The sequence below is a fragment of the Scyliorhinus torazame genome, chromosome 1 (genome assembly GCF_047496885.1).
Source record: "Scyliorhinus torazame isolate Kashiwa2021f chromosome 1, sScyTor2.1, whole genome shotgun sequence".
Lineage (NCBI taxonomy): Eukaryota > Metazoa > Chordata > Chondrichthyes > Carcharhiniformes > Scyliorhinidae > Scyliorhinus > Scyliorhinus torazame.
The window spans coordinates 166,849,738-166,871,397 of record NC_092707.1 but is presented as its reverse complement, the minus strand read 5'-3'; the positions used below and the strand labels follow the sequence as shown (position 1 = coordinate 166,871,397).

At 50.4% G+C, this 21,660-nt stretch overlaps 1 protein-coding gene across 1 annotated transcript in view; it reads left to right on the top strand.

Annotated features, from left to right (window-relative positions):
- The first annotated feature begins 6,326 nt into the window (after positions 1-6,326).
- Positions 6,327-21,660, top strand: part of LOC140416214 (chloride intracellular channel protein 4) — a 197,326-nt gene continuing 181,992 nt past the window's right edge. The window contains exon 1 of the mRNA XM_072501110.1: positions 6,327-6,736. Coding sequence (XP_072357211.1) covers positions 6,668-6,736 — 69 coding nt within the window. The 5' untranslated portion in view covers positions 6,327-6,667. The remainder of the gene's footprint in view (positions 6,737-21,660) is intronic.

The window sequence follows — 21,660 nt, the reverse complement described above, 5'->3', positions numbered from 1 at the left end:
GGCGAGTTCAAGGACAGGGAGGGTGCCAGCCACAGCAAAGGAGCGAGAGGGGTTTATGGAACAGATGGGGGGGGGGGGGGGGGGGGGGGGGGGGGGGGGGGGGTAGACCCATGGAGGAGCGAAGGAGTTTTCTTTTTCCTCCCATGTTAACAAAGTGTAGTCCCGGATTGATTAAACAGGGCTTTACTGGCGGGGTGGTGGATACCGAGTATTCGGCGAGTTGTGCCGGACCATGCCCCACACTGGGTGGATTTACAGGTGAGCAAGGAGGGGGGTCAGTGCCCGCAATGGAGATTGGATGTAGGACTGTTAGCGGATGAGGGGGTGTGCGGGCAGGTGAGGGAGGCAATCCGGAACTATTTGGGGTTAAATGATACGGGGGAAGTTTCGGCAGCAACGGTATGGGAAGCGCTGAAGGCAGTGAATAGGGAGGAGTTAATTTCGATACGGGCTGATAAGGAGAAGGTGGAGCAGGCAGAGATGGATAGGCTGGTGAGGGAATTACTCCAGGTGGACAGAAGGTATTCTGAAGCCCCGGAGGCAGGACTGTTGAAGGAGCGGCAGAAGCTACAGTTGGAGTTTGGTCTGATTTCCACAGGGAAGGCGGTGGGTAGTTGAGGAAGGCGAGGGGGGCAGTATATGAATGTGGGGAGAAGGCCAGTAGGATGCTAGCACACCAACTCAGGAACAGGGAGGCAGCCAGGGAGATAGGAAGAGTGAAGAACAGAGGGGGGAACACGGTCTTGGACCCAGCAGGGGTGAATAGGGTATTCAAGGAGTGTCACAGTTGGCTATATGAGTCGGAGCCCCCACAAATTGAATATGGGTAAAAGCAAGAGTTTTGTGATCCAGGTGGGGTGGCAGGAGAGGAGACTGGGGGAGTTGCCGTTTAAAGTGGTGGGAGAGAGTTTTTGCTACTTTGGTACTCAGGAGGCACGGGGTTGGAAGCAGCATCAGAAATTAAATCTGGCCCGTTTAGTTGAACAAATGAAGAAGGACTTTCGGAGGTGGGTCATGCTCCCGTTGTCACTGGCAGGGAGGGTACAAACCATAAAACGTTTTTAAAATTTTTTTAGCATACCCAATTCATTTTTCCAATTAAGGGGCTATTTAGCGTGGCCAATCCACCTACCCTGCACATCTTTGGGTTGTGGGGGCGAAACCCACGCAAGCACGGGGAGAATGTGCAAACTCCACACGGACAGTGACCCAGAGACGGGATCGAACCTGGGACCTCGGCGCTGTGAGGCAGCAATGCTAACCACTGCGCCACCGTGCTGCCCCTCAAACCGTAAAACTGACGGTCCTCCCGAGAGTTTCCTGTGCCTCCCTATTTTTATACCAAAGGCCTTTTTTAAGCGGGTGAATAGGTATGATATCTGGGTTTGTGTGGGAGGGTAAAACCCCACGAGTAAAGAAAGTGTTGTTGGAGCGGAGCTGAGGGAGGGAGGGCTGGCACTGCCGAACGTATGCAACTATTACTGGGCGGCAAATATAGCCATGATTAGGAAGTGGCTAGTGGGGGAGGGTTGGTGTGGGAGCGGGTGGAGGGGGCCTCATGTAACGGAACAAATTTGGGGGCATTGGTAACGGCTCCTTTGCCATTCCCGCCGGCTCGGTACTCCACAAGCCCCGTGGTAGTGGCGGCCCTGAGAGTCTGGGGGCAGTGGCGGAAACATATGGGAGTGGAGGGAGCGTCGGTGTGGGCTCCAATTTGAGGTCATCACCTGTTTGTCCCGGGGAGGATGGATGGGGGGTTTCAGAGGTGGCAGAGAACATGGGTTGAGAGGCTGGGGGAATCTGTTTATTGATGGGAGCTTTCCATGTTTAGAGGATTTGGAGGAGGAGTTTGAATTGCCGGGAGGGAATGGGTTTCGTTATCTGCAGGTGAGAGATTTTATGCTAAGGCCGGTTTCGACCTTTCCGCTTCCACGACCGTGGACCTGTGGGAGGATGCTCTGAGCAGAGTCAACGGGTCCTCATCATGTGCCAGGCTTAGCCTGATACAGTCCAAGGTGGTCCAGTGGGCACACATGAGCAGTTTCTTTGAGTTAGAGGACAGGTGTATGAGGTGTGCCGCAGGGCCCACAAACCATGTCCACGAGTTTTGGGCATGCCCGAAGCTTAGGGGATTCTGGCAGGGATTTGCGGATGTCATGTCCACGGTACTAAAAACGAGGGTGGCGCCGAGTCCAGAGGTGATGATTTTTGGAATGTTGGAAGACCTGGAGTCCAGTGGACAAGAGAGGCTGACGTTTTGTCCTTTGCCTCCTTGGTAGTCCGGAGACGGATCTTACTAGCGTGGAGGGACTCAAAGCCCCCAAAATCAGGGGAATGGGTTAGCGACATGGCTGGGTTTCTCAGACTTGAGAAAATTAAGTTTGCCCCGAGAGGATCAACGTTAGGGTTCGTTCGGAGGTGGCAACCATTTATTGGCTTCTTCGGAGAAAACAAAACTGTCAGCAGACTCAATAAGGAGGGGGTTCGGGGTAACGGGAGTTAGGGGGGAGTCAGGCCTTTTTTTTTTAGATTAGGCGGGAACAGTGGGAGATGAAATGAAATGAAAATCGCTTATTGTCACAAGTAGGCTTCAAATGAAGTTACTGTGAAAAGCCCCTAGTCGCCACATTCCGGCGGCATCGATATCCCATCCTACCCCCACACCAACCCCCCGGCGACCACTCCCTACCCCTCCCATGAATACCTTCCCCTCTGCAAACCCCTCCATTATTCCTATTTGCCTCACTATAGGGTGTGGGCAGTGGGTTGGCAGCAAGAGCAGGTTTGGTCCACGGGATGGAGGATGAGGACAACCCACTCTAGGACTCCGCACCAGTTGACAACATCTGACTTCTGCCCACGGTAGCACTTTCCACTGTCCAACTGGGTGATCCCTGCATGCGAGCTGGCCATTCCATCACACAGTCCCACCGAACCCTTGGGCTGGCAGAAGCGGGGATAATGGGGGAACGGGGCGTGGGTATGGGGTGGCATGGGAAGGAGGGGTGGGGGGGCACCGGAGCGGTGAGCGCTGGTTGAACTGGGGCTGCTGGTCCAATCCCATCCCCACCGTCCATCCATCTCACCCCCCCCCCCCCCTCCCCCACCAGCAGCCCCTCTACAGCCAGTCCAGCCCATCCCTCACACCCTTCTGACATAGCACAGAGGCTTATGTATACATACTTATATATACAGGTTTGTGCCGTAGCCCCTAACGTTATATTGTGTGCTGTACCTGTGCCAACCTAACTGCTGTTTACTGTTCTGGCCGTATAGGCCCTAACATGATGCCTAGGTGAATCCCCAGGTGGTACATCAGGAGTGGTGGCGGCATGCTGTGATTTCAACCAGATGACTTGAGTCCCCTTTGGCAGCCACCTTCTGGGACGACTGGGCCTGGATGGGGCCGGCTGCTGCTCGAGTGTCCCAGGTGGCGTAGTGCCACCCAGTGCTTCCCGCTGCCCATGTGATGCGCCAGGGTCAGGAGGGGAGGGGGAAGTCTGAGGCATTTGTTCTGGCACCTCTCCTGTGGAAGTCACTGGCATGGGCCCCATCGACTCCTCTTCCTTTGGTGGCCCCCAGGCTACTTCATGGGACGGGGTGCGAGAGGAGCTAACTACTGAGGTCCCCACCACCTGGCAGTCCTGGAGGCCCGCTCCTGTCTCGACCGGGGTCTCAGTGCTCGCGGCCATTGAGCATTGGGTGTGGACTATCTTCCTCTGGGACTGGGCCACAACACCCTGTGACTGTGCCACCTCCCTCTGGGTCTGTGCCACATCAGCCAGTGCCCAGGCAATACCACCAACGTTCTCGGCCATGGCCCATTGTGACTGAGCCACGCTGCAATGTCCAGGTGGCTCTGGTACATGGCTGTCTGTGACAGGGCAATCCTGCCCTAGGCCTCGGCCACTGCCTGCATAGAGTACACCAGACCTTGGCTATCTTGATTCATGGCCAATACCTTTGTCCCCAAGGCCCCTACCCATGGACACCAGGCTTGCGGTGTTGGCCTGGGTGTCACTTATGGTCGGCACCACCTCCTGCTCCTGCAGGCGGTTGGACTCCTCCAACTGCACCTGCAGGCACTGTATGAGTGCTGACAAACCCTCATGTAGTCCCTGACTCTGAAACTGCATCTCCACTATCGACCACTCTTTCCAGAACCCTGAAACCCGTCGGGATGGCAGCTAGTCCCTGGGATTGGGCCGCCCTCCACCCATCCACCCGACCACCCCCTCAGGGGTTTATATCTGATGTACTGCAGCACATGTGTGGTGCACACCAGATAGAGCCGCAGGAGCTTCTTTACTAAAGTGCCTAACTGAGGTGAGTGTCTCTGGGATGGTGGTGGGTGTTGGAGACAGCTGCGTCGGGACGTCAGTGTCATCCGCGGACCGGTGCTCCTAAGTATCTCGGACTGCGGTTCAAGGGCCACCGTCGCTGTCCGTGTCCTCTTCCTCGCTGCTATCCGATTTCCGTTGAGGGTAGGGGACACCAGAAAGGCCCGCCTCATCGCCAGGAGATCCTGCAAGACACGAGACATGATGCATGATTGGATCGCAGGTTGAGATGGCGGTTGGTGGTGAAAGGGGGGTGTCGGAGTGGTGTGGGGCTGGTGATGATGCAGGGGGGGGGGGGTTGCTGAGGTTGAAGGGGCACTGGGGTTGGTGTGGGTGGAGGGGAAGTGTGGGGGTGGTAATGGGGGGGGGGATGTGGAGGAGGTGTGGAGTGGTGTGGAAGGTTGGGGGTGGTGACACGTGCGATAGGGAGCCGGAACTCAGCAGGGTCTCACTTGCTCACCCAATGCCGACCTCCCCTGCGACTGCCCTCTCTCTGAGCCCAACCAGGTCCAGTGCCTGCTGTTATGCTGCGGTGATGGCAGCTGGTATGGGTGCTGGCATGTGCTGCAGGGTGGGGGTTCAGCCGCCCTCTGGGTTATAAGGGTATGGGACAGGGGCACAGTGCTGCTTAGTCACCATGGCTGCCCTGAGGAGGTTGTGCAGTTTTTTGCAGCCCTGCTGTCTGGCCCTGGTGGTGGGGCCCACAGCGCTCACGACCTCTGGCCACCTGCACCCAGGCCCGGTGTAGGCACCGGCTGGCAACCTCCTTCCCAACCCGGGGTAGAGGGTGGCCTACCTTCCTCCAAGGCCTAGCAGGGACTCAAGCTCAGCGTCCGCGAACCTGGGTGCCTCTCTCCATGTTGCCACCTCGTTGGCTGGGTCGAGTCTGCATGCAGCTGCAGCTTGTCAGCCTCTCGAGTGTCAATCCTGACCCTGGCGAATCCAACACCGCTTTTCAATGGAATTGACCGTGTTCCACATGGCACGTATGCTAGCCCATTAACAGTAGATGAATTGGTCCGGGAGCGGCGCCAATTTTGCTGCCGTAGACGTCCACCGATTCTGTCCTGGCATCAACACTTGGGCCAGATTCTCTGTTTCCGGGGCCATGTGCGGAGCATCCTGGGACCAGTGAGGGGCTAGCAGACGCGCCGCGTAAAACTCCTGGCCTCCACAAAATAAACGGCCGGAGAATGGCCGGGTCCGTGCACGGCAACGATATGCAGCGGTCATGCTGTGAAACATGGCGCTGGCCGTGCGCGGACCCGACCTGCCAGATTGTGCCCCCCTCCCCTCCCCCCACCAGTTGCCCCAGCCCTCGCGGAAGCCCCCCCCCCCCCCGCCCCCGGCTCTTGCCCGACTGTGGTGATGCTGGACACAGTCCGCAGCCGCCACACCGGGCTCCCGCATGGCTGAGACCATGTTGAACCGCGCCGTCGGGAACCCGGCCCATCGGGGGCGGAGCATCGGGGGAGGGCCTTCAGGTGACGAGCTGAGGCCGTCCCAACAGCATGCGGTGCAATGACGCCGTTTCGGAGGGAGCAGAGCATACGAAACCTGCGCCAAACAGACGCCGCCCTCGATTTTGCCGTCAAATGGGATTCTCCGCCCGATCGACGATTACGATATCAGCGTTGGGGGACGATGAATCCCTTTTTAGTGTCTGAAATGCAGAATCCCGTCTAGTATGTGTGAAAAAACCTTTGCTTGTTAATTGATTTAAAAACATGCGATGAGAGATTGGATTTTTACATTATAATGAGGGATTTCCCCAGCTCCTCGACCTCATGTACTCTCAAATCAATGCGCTAAAGTGCAATTACAGTAGATAAGTTTAGGGAAAGCCCAGACTTATACATTTTTGGTCGAGTTGCATCTGATTTGTTGACTGCTAATGCTTTGTGCTTTGACGCTCTCCACAGGCCTGGCCTGTATTGAATGACATCACCAGCTTTAAATATTCCAGCTGCTTTTTTTTTCCTCTCAGCGAGTTTGTGCTCCACACAATGACCATGTAGAGTGAGCAGAGGAAACGGCTCAGCTCCAGACTTCGCCACCCAGTTTCCCAGGACGTGGCTAAAGAAAGCGTCTCACTGAGGAGAAAGAGAGAGAGAGAGAGACTCATATTGCCACAAGCAGGCAGACCAAGAACAATACTGTTTTATCAGGCTTAGAAAAGCAAGAGGGAATCTCTTTTTTCTGCTGAAGAGTGGCTTGTAGCAGCTGGTCCGAATTGATCACAGTGAGAGAAAAGGAGCGAGTCTGGAAACTTGGAGGGAAAAGTCAGAATCGGTGGACTATTGAAGAGATCTTGAAGTTACTTCACCATGGCTTACTCGACCCCGCAGAATGGAATGGACGGACACAAGGATCCTTTGATAGAGTTGTTTGTTAAGGTAGGATATACCGGAATCTGACTTTTTTTTATTTCAGAAACAGCCAGCAGACAGCTGTCTGGGAGACTCTGGGCTCTGCTATGCTCAGTGCCTTTTTCTCAACAGGACAAATCTTTATTTTTGAAATAGGCAGACGCGATCACTATTAAACTGCTGAACAACGGACTCCAAAGAGTTGTGCATCAAAAATAGAACTGTGCTTCAAAATGTAACATTTTGTACTGAAAGTTTTTTTTTAAAAAAGTGATGATTTAATTCTATTTCTGGCGCGCTTTGTGCTGCACTAATGCTTTTGTTGCAGTTGTGTGATATTCTCAAGCGTGCGGGAAACAGTTGCTAGTCAGTAAATATTTTAATGAAGTCATGCTTAGCTATCAATCACATTTTATGTCGACAGGCATTGAGAACAATGATCATCATTCCAATATTGGTTTCTTGCTGGGTAAATCTGTGCCCGGATGTCTTTGTTTTAAGTGAAATTCAAGCACTCCTGTGGAACTTACTGCTGCAAAAAAGTGTATAGTGAGTCAGTGATGGTGTGAGACTTCCCATTGATTACAGTCGCTTTCCCTGAACGCCAGCTAAGATCGATATTCTATGAATCATTCCAACTGAAAGATTGTGTAAATAAAGCAGTTTCTTGGAATAGGTATGAGTACTCAGTAGCCACAGAAAATGTTCTGAGTTTAGCTATCTTTCATACGCAGGCTATAACTTCAGAGTTAATTATGCCAGCAAAGAACTATGTGAATATCGATATCGTCATTATAGGACTTTTGGGTGCAGCGTTAAAAAAATCTGCTTCCAACATAAGCACCATTCATGGAGTGGTCAGTAACGCGGAGGTGGGGGAGCGATCTGACTGACCCCTTCATTCCTTCATCAGTTTTTGAAAGTTTATTTTTCCAAAATAAGTTTATCATCAGAGAGTCACAAATCTCTTATTCTGCCCTGATTTGAATGATCAGTTTAAGTAAAATAATTTATCTGGGCAACAGACTGAATTGTAATGTCTGCACACACACACCAGAGACCACACCCATGAATTGCTCGATGTCTCATTTGTACATTGGCCAGCGTGGAGCTGAATCAGACAGATTGGGCTGGCTCCCAGACCATGCTGAGATCGCCGATCTTGGCTGGTGCAGGATTAAGAGGTACGTCAATTATTGTATGGCACAGGACACGAGAAGGGAAAATTCCTGAGAGGTCGGTTGTTTCTCATCTCTGTCCAGTGCTCACTGTTTTTAAAATCTGCATTTGTGAAAATCAAGGGAGGTCAAATTTGGGATAGCCTGGGTTGCTGCCACTGCTGAATAGCTCGGCTACTCCCACTGGGGATCTTTGCCAAATCATCAGGGTGTCGAACACAATCAATAAATATGCAGGCACCCTTGGTGGCTAACTTCAGTTGTGATGCAATGTGGCAAAAGATTTCTGCACAACAAGGTGCCACAAAAAGCAAATGACTCAATAACCAAATAATCAGGGGCTGGATTTCACCAGCCCTCTGTGATCGGCTGGGAGGCAAGGGGGATCCATAAAATAGTGAGAGTCGGTGGCGGGTGGGGTCATCTTCCCGCCATCATGCCATGTTGCCATTGGCTGGGAAGATGGTGAACGATCCTCCTGTCCAGAGGTTAAGTGGCCAATTAAGAGCCTCTTCCCACATCAGTTGGCCAGCAATGTGGCGCGGAGACCTCCAGGTAAATCCTGGCAGCCTCCTGGAGTCAGGGGAGGTCGGGTGTAATGGGACTTGGCTTATTCTTGGGAATTCTTTGGCCCAAGGACAGCCCTCCTAGTGGCAATGGCCGTTACTGCTATCCGTCTTCACCAACCCATACAACACCCTCCCCCAGTGACTTCAAGATAAAGTTACCCATCTTTCTTTTCAAAGCCTGCTTGACCTCGCACTGCTCCACAGCTTGGTTCAGACTACCAGCAAGTTAAGGCAGTGTTTGTTGACACTTTTAATCCTTACCTTTGTGCTTCACGCCTATCACTTTACCATCAATGACTTTGTCTTCAGGTGCAACATCCATGCCCTGTGAGACTTCCTCCATCGACATCCCACTTCCTCCCAGGACTTGCTCTATGTCTTTCATCCATCCATTAACCTTCTTGGTGTGATTTTACTGATCATTGGAGAAGAATTGTGCGGAATATAAACATCAGAATCTATTTAATTCCATTTGAGGAATTTAGTTTTTTTTACATTTCACAAACAATTCAGTTATCTAAATATAATCACGCCAATAAATATTCCATATTTTATTTTATAGTGCTCCTGTGAAGGACCTTGGGATGTTTTGTTATTTTAAGGGTGCTTTATATATATATATATATATATATATGTTGGTGTTTCAGATTTCTTCATCACAATGAAAACCCCTCCACGAGGTTGATCCCGGGTATAGACAGATTTTCTTATGAGCAGCGATTGAGTAGGTTGGGCCTGTACTCATTGGCGTTTAGAAGATTGAGAGGTGACCTTATTGAGACATAAAGGATTCGCAGGGGGCTTGACAGGGTAGGTGCTAAGAGGTTGTTTCCTCTTGTGGGAGAGTCCAGGACTAGAGAGCATAATCTCAGAGTAATGGGTCACCCATTTCAGATAGAGATGAGGAATTTCTTCTCTCAGAGGGTAGTGAATCTGTGGAATTCTTTACCGCGGAGATCTGTTGACACTGGGTTGTTAAGTATGTTCAAGGCTCCCTGCTACAGAGACAGCAGGGGGGTTGGCGTTGCCGAACTTGCTTCATTATTATTGGGCAGTGAATGTGTACAAGGTGCGGCGGTGGTGGGAAGGAGAAGGGGCAGAGTTGGTTAGCATGGAGGAGGTATCTTATAAGGGGTCTAGTGACGTGAACATTGACAATGGCTCTGAGTAGGCATTCAGGGAGCCCAGTGGTGCAGTCCACGGTGAAGATATGGAATCAGCTCAGGAGGCATTTTAGGATGGAAGGGATGTCGGTGCTAACGCCGCTGTGTGGGAATCATGGGGTTGAGCCTAGGGAGATGGATAGTGTATACAGGAGGTGCAGGGGAGTGGGGCTGGACAAGGCGAGGGATTTGTATTTGGAGGAAGGGTTCACCAGTCTGGAGGACCTAAAGGAGAGGGTAGAGCTGCCAAGGGGGAGTGAGATCAGGTATCTGCAGGTTAGGGACTTTGCACAAAAGGTCTGGAGGGGGTTCCCTAGGTTGCCGGGATACACCCTGCTGGAGTGACTGCTGCTTCCAGATGTGGAAAGGGAGGGAAGAATTGGGGATATATACAAGTGGCTGGGGGATCAGGGAGGTGAGCGGGTGGTGAAGAGCAAGGAGAAATGGGAAGCGGAGTTGGGAGGGGAGATCAATTGGGGAGCATGGAGTGAGTCACTGCGTAGGGTAAACGGGACCTCTTGTGCAAGGATGGGCCTAATACAGTTTAAGGTGGTGCACAGGGTGCATATGACTTGGGTGAGAATGAGTGGGTTCTTTCAGGGGGTAGCAGATGAGTGTGAGAGGTGTGGGCGGGGACCAGCGAATCACTCGCATATGTTATAGGGATGCAAAAAATTGGGAAGATTCTGGGCGGGAGTGTTTGTGGTCTTAGTCAGGATAGTGGATGAGGAGGTGGACCCGGACCCTTTGGTGGCGATATTTGGGGTTTCAGAGAAGCCAGAGCTCATGGAGAGGAGGAAGGGCGATGTCGTGGCCTTCACCTCTCTGTTTGCACGGTGGCGAATTTTGCTGGAGTGGCGGTCGGCATTGCCACCGGGGGTAGCGACTTGGTTGGGTGACCTGGACGATTTTGTGCAGTTGGAGAAGATAAAGTGTGAGTTCAGGGGCTCAGCAGCGGAGGTTGAGAGAAGGAGGGTGATGTTTGTGACTGTGTTTGAGGAGCTGTTTGTCGCAGGGGGGTGGGGGGGAGGGTGGTGGGATGAGGGGGCGGGAAGGTGAAAAGGGGGAAAAATCTGTACAGGCTGTATAGTTGATTGTTGGGAAGTATGTTTGCCGGGGTGTTTATTGGCTGTAACCTGCTTTGATGCATGTTTGTAATTAAATACATTTAAAAACAAAGTATGTTCAAGGCTGAACTAGACGTTTTTTTAATCCGTAAGGGAATCAAGGGTTATGAGGATAAGGCGGGAAAGTGGAGTTGAGGGATCTCAGATCAGTCATGATCTCATTGAATGGCGGAGCAAAACTAATGGGACGAATGAACTACTTCTGTTCCTTTGTCTTATGGTCGGTCTCATATGCTAAAAACAATTAAGCACACCAGGAAAGGACTGGAAGGTGGAGCGGTAGAGGCTGGTAGATTCTATCCTTGTGGACCATCAGTACTCGTTGTCCCTACACCGGAGTTGCTGGTGAGTAGGAAGAAGTTGCAGACACAATCTGAGTTACTCTCAATGGGTAAGTCAGTGAGCCAGCTGCGACGTGCAAGGGGGACATGAACACTGGGAGAAAGCCAGTCGCTTTTTGGCGCAGCAGTCGAGGCAACAGGCTGCTTCCCGGGAGATTGTGCAGGTAAAGGCCTGGGGTGGCAGTCTGGTTTCCACCCCACTGAAGTTTAACGCTGCGTTTGAAGCCTTTTATCAAAGTCTCTGTAGACAGGAGCCCCTGGAGGTGAGTTCACAGTTTTTGGATGGGTTATCCTTCCCGGTAGTGGAGGGGGAGAGAACGGAAGAGTTGAAATACCCATTGGGCCCTGACAAGATTATGACATGTGTTTTTAAAAAATATTTTATTGAAGCATTTGTAATTTTCACAATTAAACATAGTGACATTTCTAAAACAACCGTGCGGGTCGATGAACAAAATGCACCCTAAAACAACAACACACAATAAACCATGTACCCCACTTCTCCTGCCCTATCCCCAATTACCCGTATATACTCCCTGTCCTTATTTAACATTGCCATGCCTCCTATTCCCCCCCCCCCATTTTCTCTTTCCCCCCTTACTGCTGTAAAAACTTACTGACGTTCAGTTTTTGTTAAAGAAATCGATGAACAGCTGCCAACTCCGGGCGAATCCCTGTATTTATCCTCTTAAAGCAAACTTGATTTTCTCCAGACTGAGAGACTCTACCATTTCGCTGCCCCACACTCCTGATTTCGGGGGCTCTGACTCCCTCCATCTCAGCAAGATCCGTCTCTGGGCCACCAGGGAGGAGAAGGCCAGAATATCGGACTCCCTCCTTTGCCCCAGGATCTTCCAACACCCCAAATATTGCTAATTCTGGACTCGGAGTTACTCTACCTTCCAGGACGTCTGACATAACATCTGCAAATCCCTGCCAGAACTCCCTCAGTTTCGGATATGTCCAAAACATATGAACATGGTTGGCCGGGCTACCCACACACCGCCCAAATCTGTCCTCCACCTCCTCGAAGAACCTACTCATCCGGGCTACCGTTATGTGGGCCCTGTGGACTACCTTGAACTGAATCAAGCTGAGCCTAGCACAGGACGAGGATGAATTTACCCTTTTGAAGGCTTTTTTCCCACTGTTCAGTTTCCAGCTCCCCTCCCAACTCCGCTTCCCACTTCCTCGTCACCTCTCTGATAGGGGCCCCTTCCCACTCTAACAATTCCCTGTATATGTCCGAAACCTTCCCACCTCCAACCCCTGTTTTTGACAGCACTTTATCCTGTAGTCCCCTCAGGGGGAGGCGAGGAAAGCTTGGGACCTGTCTCCATACAAAGTCCCGCACTTGAAGATACCGAAACCCGTTCCCTCCCGGCAAGTCAAACTCCTCCTCTAATGTCTCCAAGGTCGGGAAGCCCTCCTGGATGAATAGATCCCCAAACCTCTCAATCCCTGCCCGCTGCCATACCTTAAAGCCCCCATCCAGCACCCCCGGGACAAACCGGTGGTTGGCACAGATCGGTGACCACACTGAGTCTCCAGTCTCATATGCTGCCTCCATTGCACCCACACCCTCAGGGCTGCCACCACCACAGGACTTGTGGAGTACCGAGCTGGCGAGAACAGCAGGGGTGCCGTCAGTAAAGCCTCCAGACTCGTACCTTTGCAGGATGCTGCCTCCATCCGCTCCCATACCGACCCCTCCCCCACTACCCACTTCCTGACCGCACGGGGAAGCACGGTAGCATTGTGGATAGCACAATTGCTTCACAGCTCCAGGGTCCCAGGTTCGATTCCAGCTTGGGTCACTGTCTGTGTGCAGTCTGCATATCCTCCCCGTGTGTGCGTGGGTTTCCTCCGGGTGCTCCGGTTTCCTCCCACAGTCCAAAGATGTGCAGGTTAGGTGGATTGGCCATGATAAATTGCCCTTAGTGTCAAAAATTGCCCTTAGTGTTGGGTGGTGTTACTGGGTTATGGGGATAGGGTGGAGGTGTTGACCTTGGGTAGAGTGCTCTTTCCAAGAGCTGGTGCAGACTCGATGGGCCGAATGGTCTCCTTCTGCACTGTAAATTCTATGATAATCTATGACCATCGATATGTTGGCAGCCCAGTAATAGTTAATCATGCTAAGGAGAGCCAATCCCCCTTCCCCGCGGGCCCGTTCCAGGAGTACCCTCTTTACTCTCGGGGTTTACCCGCCCATAGAAACCTCGCTATCATCACAATAATACTTCTGAAAAAAGCCTTTGGGACAAAAATTGGGAGGCACTGAAAAAAGAAAAGCAGTCTCGGAAGGACAGTCATCTTCACCATCTGAACCCTCCCCGCCAGTGTCAGTGGGAGCATGTCCCATCTGTAAAAATCCCTTCTCATTTGATCCACTGCTTTGCCCAAATTTAGCTTGTGAAGCTGCCCCCAATCCTTGGCCACTTGAATCCCCAGATACCTAAAACTCTTCCCAACCACTTTAAAAGGTAGCCCCTTCAGCCTCCTTTCTTGCCCCCGTGCCTGAATCACGAACGTCTCGCTTTTTCCCATGTTTAACTTATAGCCAGAAAACCGCCCAAATTTTCCTAATACCTCCATGATTTTGGTCATCCCCCCACTGGGTCCATGATATAAAGCAGCAAGTCGTCCGCATAGAGAGAGACCTTGTGCTCCACCCCCCCTCTCACTATTCCCCTCCAGGTATTCGCTACTCTCAGGGCCATTGCTAAGGGTTCTATTGGGCCATGGCAAACAGTAATGGGGAGAGCGGGCATCCCTGCCTTGTCCCCCGACAAAGACTAAAGTATTCTGACCGAACTCGGTTAGTTCTTACATTTGCCACCGGGGCATGGTACAGTAGCTGGACCCACTCCACAAATCCATGCCCAAACCCAAACCTGCTTAAAATATCCCATAAATACTTCCACTCTGCCTAAAATATCCCTTAGATACTTCCACTCGATTATGAAATGTTTAATGTAGTCAGGGAAAGCTCCGAGCCCTGATGGGTTCTATGAGAAATTTGCAGGGCAGTTGACCCCATTGATTATTGGACATGTTTCATGATTCTATATCCCGGGGGGGTATTGCCTGTTACATTGGCACAGACCTCTATTTCCCTGATTCTGAAGAAGGACAAGGACCCTATGGAGTGTGGGCTGTATCAGCCTATCTCATTGTTGTTGAATGCTGATGCTAAGTTGTTGGCTAAAGTACTGGCACTGTGGTTAGAGCACTGCCTCCCAGAGGTCATTTTGGAAGAACAGACATGTTTTCTCAAGGGTCGGCAGCTGTTGGCCAATATTAGTTGATTATTAAACATCGTCCTCTCCCCCTCTTCAGTGCCCGAATCGGAGGTGATTGTTTCAATGGATGCCGAAAAGACCTTTGATGTGGTGGAGTGAGGGTATCTCTTTGAGGCTCAGGGGAGGTTTGGTTTAGGGCCATAGTTTATATCTTGGATTTATTTTCTGGGCAGGGCCCCCACCACAAGTGTTCGCACAAATGCCTTGAGCTCAGATTACGTTCAGTTGAATAGGGCTATGAGGCAGGGTTGTCCATTGTCTTCACTTTTGTTTGCTTTGATTATCGAAACATTGGCCACAGCGTTAAGATCTTTCACTGTTTGGAGAGGGACAAAATGGGGAGGGAGCATCGGGTGTCCTTGTATCCAGATGATCTTCTTCTTTATATCATGGAGATAATGAAGTTACTTAGGAACTTTAGCTCCTTCTCAGGGTACATGTTGAATTTGTACAAGAGCGAATACTTTCCGGTGAATCCCACAGGGAGGGGAGCTGATCTGGGGTTCTTGCCTCTTCGCCCTGTCTTTCATTATCTGGGAATCCGGGTGGCCCACAATTGGGCTTCGCTTCATAAACTGAAAAGCTAGTCTGGTGAACGGGGTTAAATCTGACTTACAGAAGTGGGATAACCTCCCCTGCCGTTGATGGGCAGGGTTCAGACTTTTAAAATGAAAGTCCTCCCCAAGGTTTTTATTTCTTTTTCAGTGTTTCCTCAATTTTCTCCGAAATCTTTCTTTGTCAGTCAACTAATTGATAACTTTCTTCATTTGGGCAGGCAAAACCCCGAGAAATCATAGGGCATTTCTTCAGAAAGAGAGACAGTCAGGTGGCTTAGCTTTACCTAATTTGTTATTTTATTACTGGGCAGCTAATATTAAAAAAGTACTAGGGCCACTCAAGAAACCAAAGTCCATATGGGCCAGATGGAGGCGAGCCTTTGTACTGCTACTAGCCTGGGGACTTTGGTAACTGCCTTGCTTCTGTTATCAACTGCAAAATTTACTTTGAGTCCGGTTGTGGTGTCCACTTTGAGGATTTGGAGGCAGTTTGTGCAACATTTATAACAGGTGGCACGGTGGTACAATGGTTAACACTGCTGCCGCACAGCGCCAGGGACTCGGATTCAATTCTGGCCTTAGATGACTATCTATGTCAAGTTTGTACATTCTCCCACTCTCTGTGTGGATTTCCTCCGGGTGCTCCGGTTTCCTCCCATAGTCCAAAGATGTCAGGTTAGGTGGATTGGCCATGCAAAATTGCCCTTTAGTAATCAAATTTGTACAGGTAAGTTGGGGTTACGGGGTGGGGGGGGGAAAAGTGCACTTAGGTAGGGGGCTCTTTCGGCGAGTCGGTGCAGACTCGATGAGTCAAATGGCCTCCTTTTGCACTGTAGAGATTCTGTGATTTTAAGCTGGGCTCCATATCTTTGTTAGCCCCTATTTCTAGTAATCAACTCTTTGTGTCAGTGGGTTTAGATTCAATGTTCAGATCATGGGAGGATGATGGTCTGGAGAGGTTTGGGGGCCTGTTTGTGGAAGTTTGCTGGTTTTGGGGAGCTGTTGGACAAGTTTCAACTCCCGAGGACTAATCTATTTAAGTATTTCCAGGTTCCAGATTTCTTGCGTAAGGTGTTTTCTTAATTTCCCTTGGCACCTTTGTCCTTTCTCTTGAATAGGACCTTATCTCTGGCCGATGCGGGTGAGGGGACAATTTTGGACAATTATGGCCAGATCCTTTCAGTGGAGGAGACTCCGCTGGATGAGGTGAAGAAGAAGTTGGAGAGTGAACTGGGTCCGGTTTTGGATGGGGGTGGAATGAGGCTCTTTACAGGGTCAATTCTACCTCCTCATGTGCTTGGCTCAGCTTGATTCAGTTCAAGGTGGTGCACCGAGCACATTTGACCAAGACGAAGATGGGTGTTTTTTCCTCGGGGGTGTAGGACAGGTGCAAGTGTTGTTCTCGGGGGCTGGTGAATTATACCGACATGTTCTGGTCGTGTCCAAAACTTGAAAGCTTTTACGCCTCCTTCTTTATCAACATGTCAGAGATTCTTGATATCGATTTGGAGCCTTGTTTATTGGTGGCCATTTTCAGGGTGTCAGACGCGCCAGTGCTGCAGACGGGAGTGAAGGCAGATATCTTCGCCTTTTCCTTGTTGATAGCTTGGAGGCAGGTTCTGCTTGGGTGGAGATCTCCTATTCCTCCCAATGCCTATGCCTGGTTGGGTCACCTAATGGAGTTCCTCCTATATCTGGAGAAGGTCATGTACATTATTAGGGGGTCGGTAGAAGGGTTCTACTTGAGATGGCAGCCATTCATTTCCTTTTCAAAGAGTTAGTTACCGTTAGCTGTTAGGGGGGGCATTTTAGTTTATATGTTTGAAGAATTGGATTTAGTGGGGTTGTTGAGTATTGATTGAATTATTTTTGCGTTGTATCTTTATGTATTGGTGGTATCGTATTATTTTGTTATAGTGAAACATTTCTTCAATAAAATTACTTTAAAAAAGAGCATGGCATCAACATCGCAAATCTTAAATTAAGGTGTGCTCAGTACATACTTTTTAAAAGTTGTATTGGTTGACACTCTTATTAAAGTACATTCAAAATATTACATCTATACTGTCCTAATTTAGTATCAAAAGGATGTTACCGGCTTCTTGTCAAACAAACCAAATCTACCAAATCAGGCCTTTAATCAAAAATAATGCGAGCAGAAAGTTTGGAATTCATCCGTCAACACAAGTGGGTTCGAACAGCAAGACCAACATCAATCTTAATAAATAAATCTGGCGTTTATGTTCAAGACAGTTTTACAAATAGCTATGGTTACTAAAGTCTGAATTGTTCCTTATTGATTAGAGAGCCTGGGCGACATGTCTGCATCCTAACAAATGATCCATTAAAACCTGTGAATTGATGTGCACAGTAGGCAGAAATATGAAATTTTTAAAATCCGATCTAAATAAAAGGAATCCCCCGCCACGGACACAGAACCCACCCTCTCCCAGGACCCACCTTGGTTCGGCATCCCTCCTGAGGGCACACAACTTCCTCCCCCAAGGTAAACCACCCACCACTCCAAACCTCCACAGTGGAAACCCTTCCAGCAGTGGCCAAGGGGCAATGCCAGGGGAGAGCCGGGGCAGTGCCTGGGAAGTTCCAGGGGGCAGTGTGGATACTACTAAATCATGACCCTCTCTTCCCTAGGGGCTCTATTTACCTGTGTGTCGCATGCGGGTTCTGTTCACCAGTTCCCCATCTTTCAAAACCTGTTGTAAACCCCGCCGATGTGATGTCAGGCTGGCAGTGGGTGGGCGAGGGAATTCCCTACGTGGGGGTATGATACAGTGGGGCGTGTCTGTTAAGTATATGTTAATGTATTATAATGGGGTTCCCATCATTGCATGGCAGGAACCGCGTTATGTCGCTTGTGGGGACAGGGATAATCGAGCAGGGAAATCCCACCTGCATGAAAGCCATTTTGGAACTCCCCCTTAATTCTCTGCCCCGCCACCATTCTTGCCCACTGAAAGCGAGGGTGGAAATTCTCCTCCCCCGCCCCCCCCCCCCCCCCCCCCCCCCCTCCCCATTTACTCTGTTTCTCTCTCTCTCCACAGATGCCGCCAGACCTGTTGGGTTTTTCCAGCATTTTCTGTTTTTTTTCAATTGTGTTGGCTGGTGTAGGATAAGCAGGAGAAAATGCCATACCTCTGCCCTGGGACAAAATGAGCACATCAGTACCAAACCTCACAATGAACAGCGGAGCAGAGACTCAAGGGCATTGCATCTTGGTGAAAATGTAAAAGATCACGTCAATGTAGCAAATGCTGCAAGTTCAGTATCTGCAACCTAGGACACTTCAGATTTTAACTGAGGGGAAGGATGGACGGGTTCTACAATTCATGGGCGTTTTCATTATGCACTTATACGAAAACATATAAGATTAATAAAAACTGCTACTGCAGTAGCAAACTATTAGCAGCTCACATCTGTCCCTCTGACCACGTCCCATATTTTTCAATTATGGCATATATTTTGGTGCTGTTCTGAGCAAGGATTTATAGCATTTTCATTGCAATGTCTGTCATTGCAGAACTGCATCAAATTTGCATCTTTTGTTTGGATAAATTATGTAAATTGGTGTAAAAATTGCTCTGGCACACAAGCTTCCATCTATAGTTGTGGGACTCGAATTAGAAACTGGAGGAGTGGCTTGTACTGTGGGTTTGAAACAAACTGGATGTTGCCAGAATCGAAAGCGAGTGTACTTTAGTCTTCATGCTGCACATCAAAATATTTGGGAGTAAATCTTTACATGGACATAACAAAAATGGAAGCCCTGTTTAAGGCATTTATTTCACAAGAAACTGTAACAGCGAACCACCCTGAGGGTTAAGCATCCAAACTAAGCACAGGAGTTGCCAGAGCTTTACGAGTTTAATATTTTTGGAGGCAGATCTAAAACAGATGGCATTTTAATAACCTAGTCATTTGGCCAATGTATATCTAAAGAATATACTAGCTCCAGCAAATGAGTTTAAACCTTTGGTGATCTGTGAGCCTTCTGCAACATGAGAAAAGAAAATGAAGCAATTTGAATTATGTGCATTTATTGAAAGAATACAATTTGTAAACTAACCCATGCTCTTGCAGGTTTTATTTGTTTTGCTTTGCAATTTGAAAAAAGTCTAAATATGAGTATTTGAAAATGAGGCATGTGGCAGGGATTCTCTCAGCCCACGCCAGGCTGGAGAATTGCCAGGCCGGGCGCGAATCACGTGACGCCGGCCCGACGCCGATCCGCCGATTCTCTGGAGAGCGGAGAATCGGCGGCATTGGCGCCGGTCGGGGGCCGCTCTATGCGCCCCCACCCCCCTCCCCCCGCCGATTCTTTCCCCGGGATGGGCCGAGCGACTGCAAAATAAATCCGAATCCAGCCGGCGCCATCCACGTGTGATCTTACCCGGCGGGACCTCGGCGTGCATGCATCCGGGGGCGGCCTGGTGGGGGGGGGAGGGGGCTCCGCTGTGGCCAGGCCCGCGATCGGGGCCTACTGATCGGCGGGCCGGCCTATCGGGCTGGGGGCCTCTTTTGCTCCGCGCCGGCCCATGTAGCCCTACGCCATGTTGCGTTGGGCCGGCACATTGGCGCCGGTCCCACTGCGCATGCGCAGACCCGCGGCGCCCATTTGACATCAGCAGCTGGAGCGGCGTGGGTCGCTCCAGTGCCATGCTGGCCCCCTGTAGGGGTCAGAATAGCTGCTCCTGAGGGCATGTTGACGCCGTCGTGAAACGCGACAGCGCTTACGACGGTGTCAACACTTAGCCTCAGGGTCAGAGAATCCCGCCCATAGCATGAAGCATGTGCTTAAAGGGACGATAATTAGAATTTTAAAAAATATATATTTTTATTCTCCTATATCATATTTCCTCCCAAATTACACCCAACAATAAACAATAATCAGTAATGAATGCACTGTCAATCCCCATATCAATAACAACGATCCCATCCTCCCATCAAACCCCCAAACATTAGCCCGAATGTTAACATAAACAAATGACAAAAAGGAAGCTGGAATCACCCATAGTCACCATTAACACATGAAGTCCCCCTCCCCGCAACCCTCCCAGCCCCCCCTTATGTTCAATGTAATCCAATTCTCGAAAGTGCATAATGAATAACGCCCATGAATTGTAGAAGCCCTCCATTCGTCCCCTCAGTTCAAATTTGACCTTCTCAAGCGTCAAGAATTCCAGCAGGTCCCCCAGCCACACCAGGGCACAGGGTGGAAAGGTTGCTCTCCACCCTAACAAGATCTGCCTCTGGGTGATCAACAACCCGAAAAAGGCCTCCCGAGGGCCCGGGTCCAGTTTCACGTGCACCACTTTAGAGATTACCCTAAAAACCTCCTTTCAGTAATCCTCCAGCTTTGTACAGGGCCAAAACGTATGAATGTGGTTTGCGGGGCCTCCCCTCTTAACGTTCACATACATCTTCTACCCCCACAAAGAGCCGGCTCATCCTCGCCCTTGTAAGGTGCGCTCTATACACCACCTTCAGCTGCATCAGCCCCAGCCTCGCACACGAGGTGGAGGCATTCACCCTCCGGAGCACCTCACACCAGAACCCTCCTCCATACCCTCCCCCAACTCTTCCTCCCACTTTGCCTTGATCGCTTCCAGCGGCGCCTTCTCTTCCAAAATAGCCCTGTAAACCGCCGATACTACCCCCTTCTCCAGTCCCCCTGTCGTCAGCAATTCCTCCAGCAATGTGGAAGCCGGCTCTACTGGGAAGCTCTGTATCTCCTTTCTGGCAAAGCCTCGAACCTGCATGTATCTAAACATTTCCCCCTGCTCCTACCCATACTTCGCTCCCAGCTCCTTCAATCCTACAAACCGACAAGAAACAAATCTTTTAGTGTCCTTCTCCTCCTATCTACGAAAATTTCCATCCCACTTCCCTGGCTCAAATCTATGGTTCCCCCAAATTGGCATTTCCCTTGACCCTGCCCCCAACCCGAATTGCTGGCGAAACTGCCTCCAAATTCTCAACAAAGCTATTACTATCGGATTCCCTGAGTATCTCTCCGGGACCGTCAGGAATGGCGCTGTCACTAGCGCCTTCAATCCCGACCCCCTACACAAATTCTCCTCCATTCTGACCCATTGGGAGTCAACCCCTCTGACCCAGCTCCATATCTTCTCCACATTCGTCGCCCAGTAATAGTACATCAGGTTTGGAAGACCCAAACCTCTCTGGAGTAGCACCTTTCTAATTCTGGCCACCTTCCCTCTCCAGATGAACGAGGTAATCATCCCATCAATCTCTCTAAAAAATGCCTTTGACAGGAATCGCAGCATCACATTCATTTTAACCGCCTGTACCTGACCCGCCAGTGACAGAGGGAGACCATCCCACCTTGCCAGATCAGCTTTCAGCCTCCCCGCCAAACTAGAAATGTTGTACCTACGGAGCACCCCCCCCCCCCCCCCCCCCAATCCCGAGCAACCTGCACCCCCAGGTATCTAAAGTGAGTCCCTGCCCTACGGAATGGCAGTCCCCCACTCCTGCCCCCACCCCTGGCTGAGACACCACAAAATATTCACTCTTGTCTAAATTTAATTTGTACCCCGCGAAAGACCCAAACACCCAAAGCAGCTCCAGTATTCTCCCATTGACACACTCGGTTCCGACACATATAATAACAAGTCATCGGCATATAAGGACACCCTATGCTCTACCGCGCCCCCCCCCCCCCCCTCCCCTCAC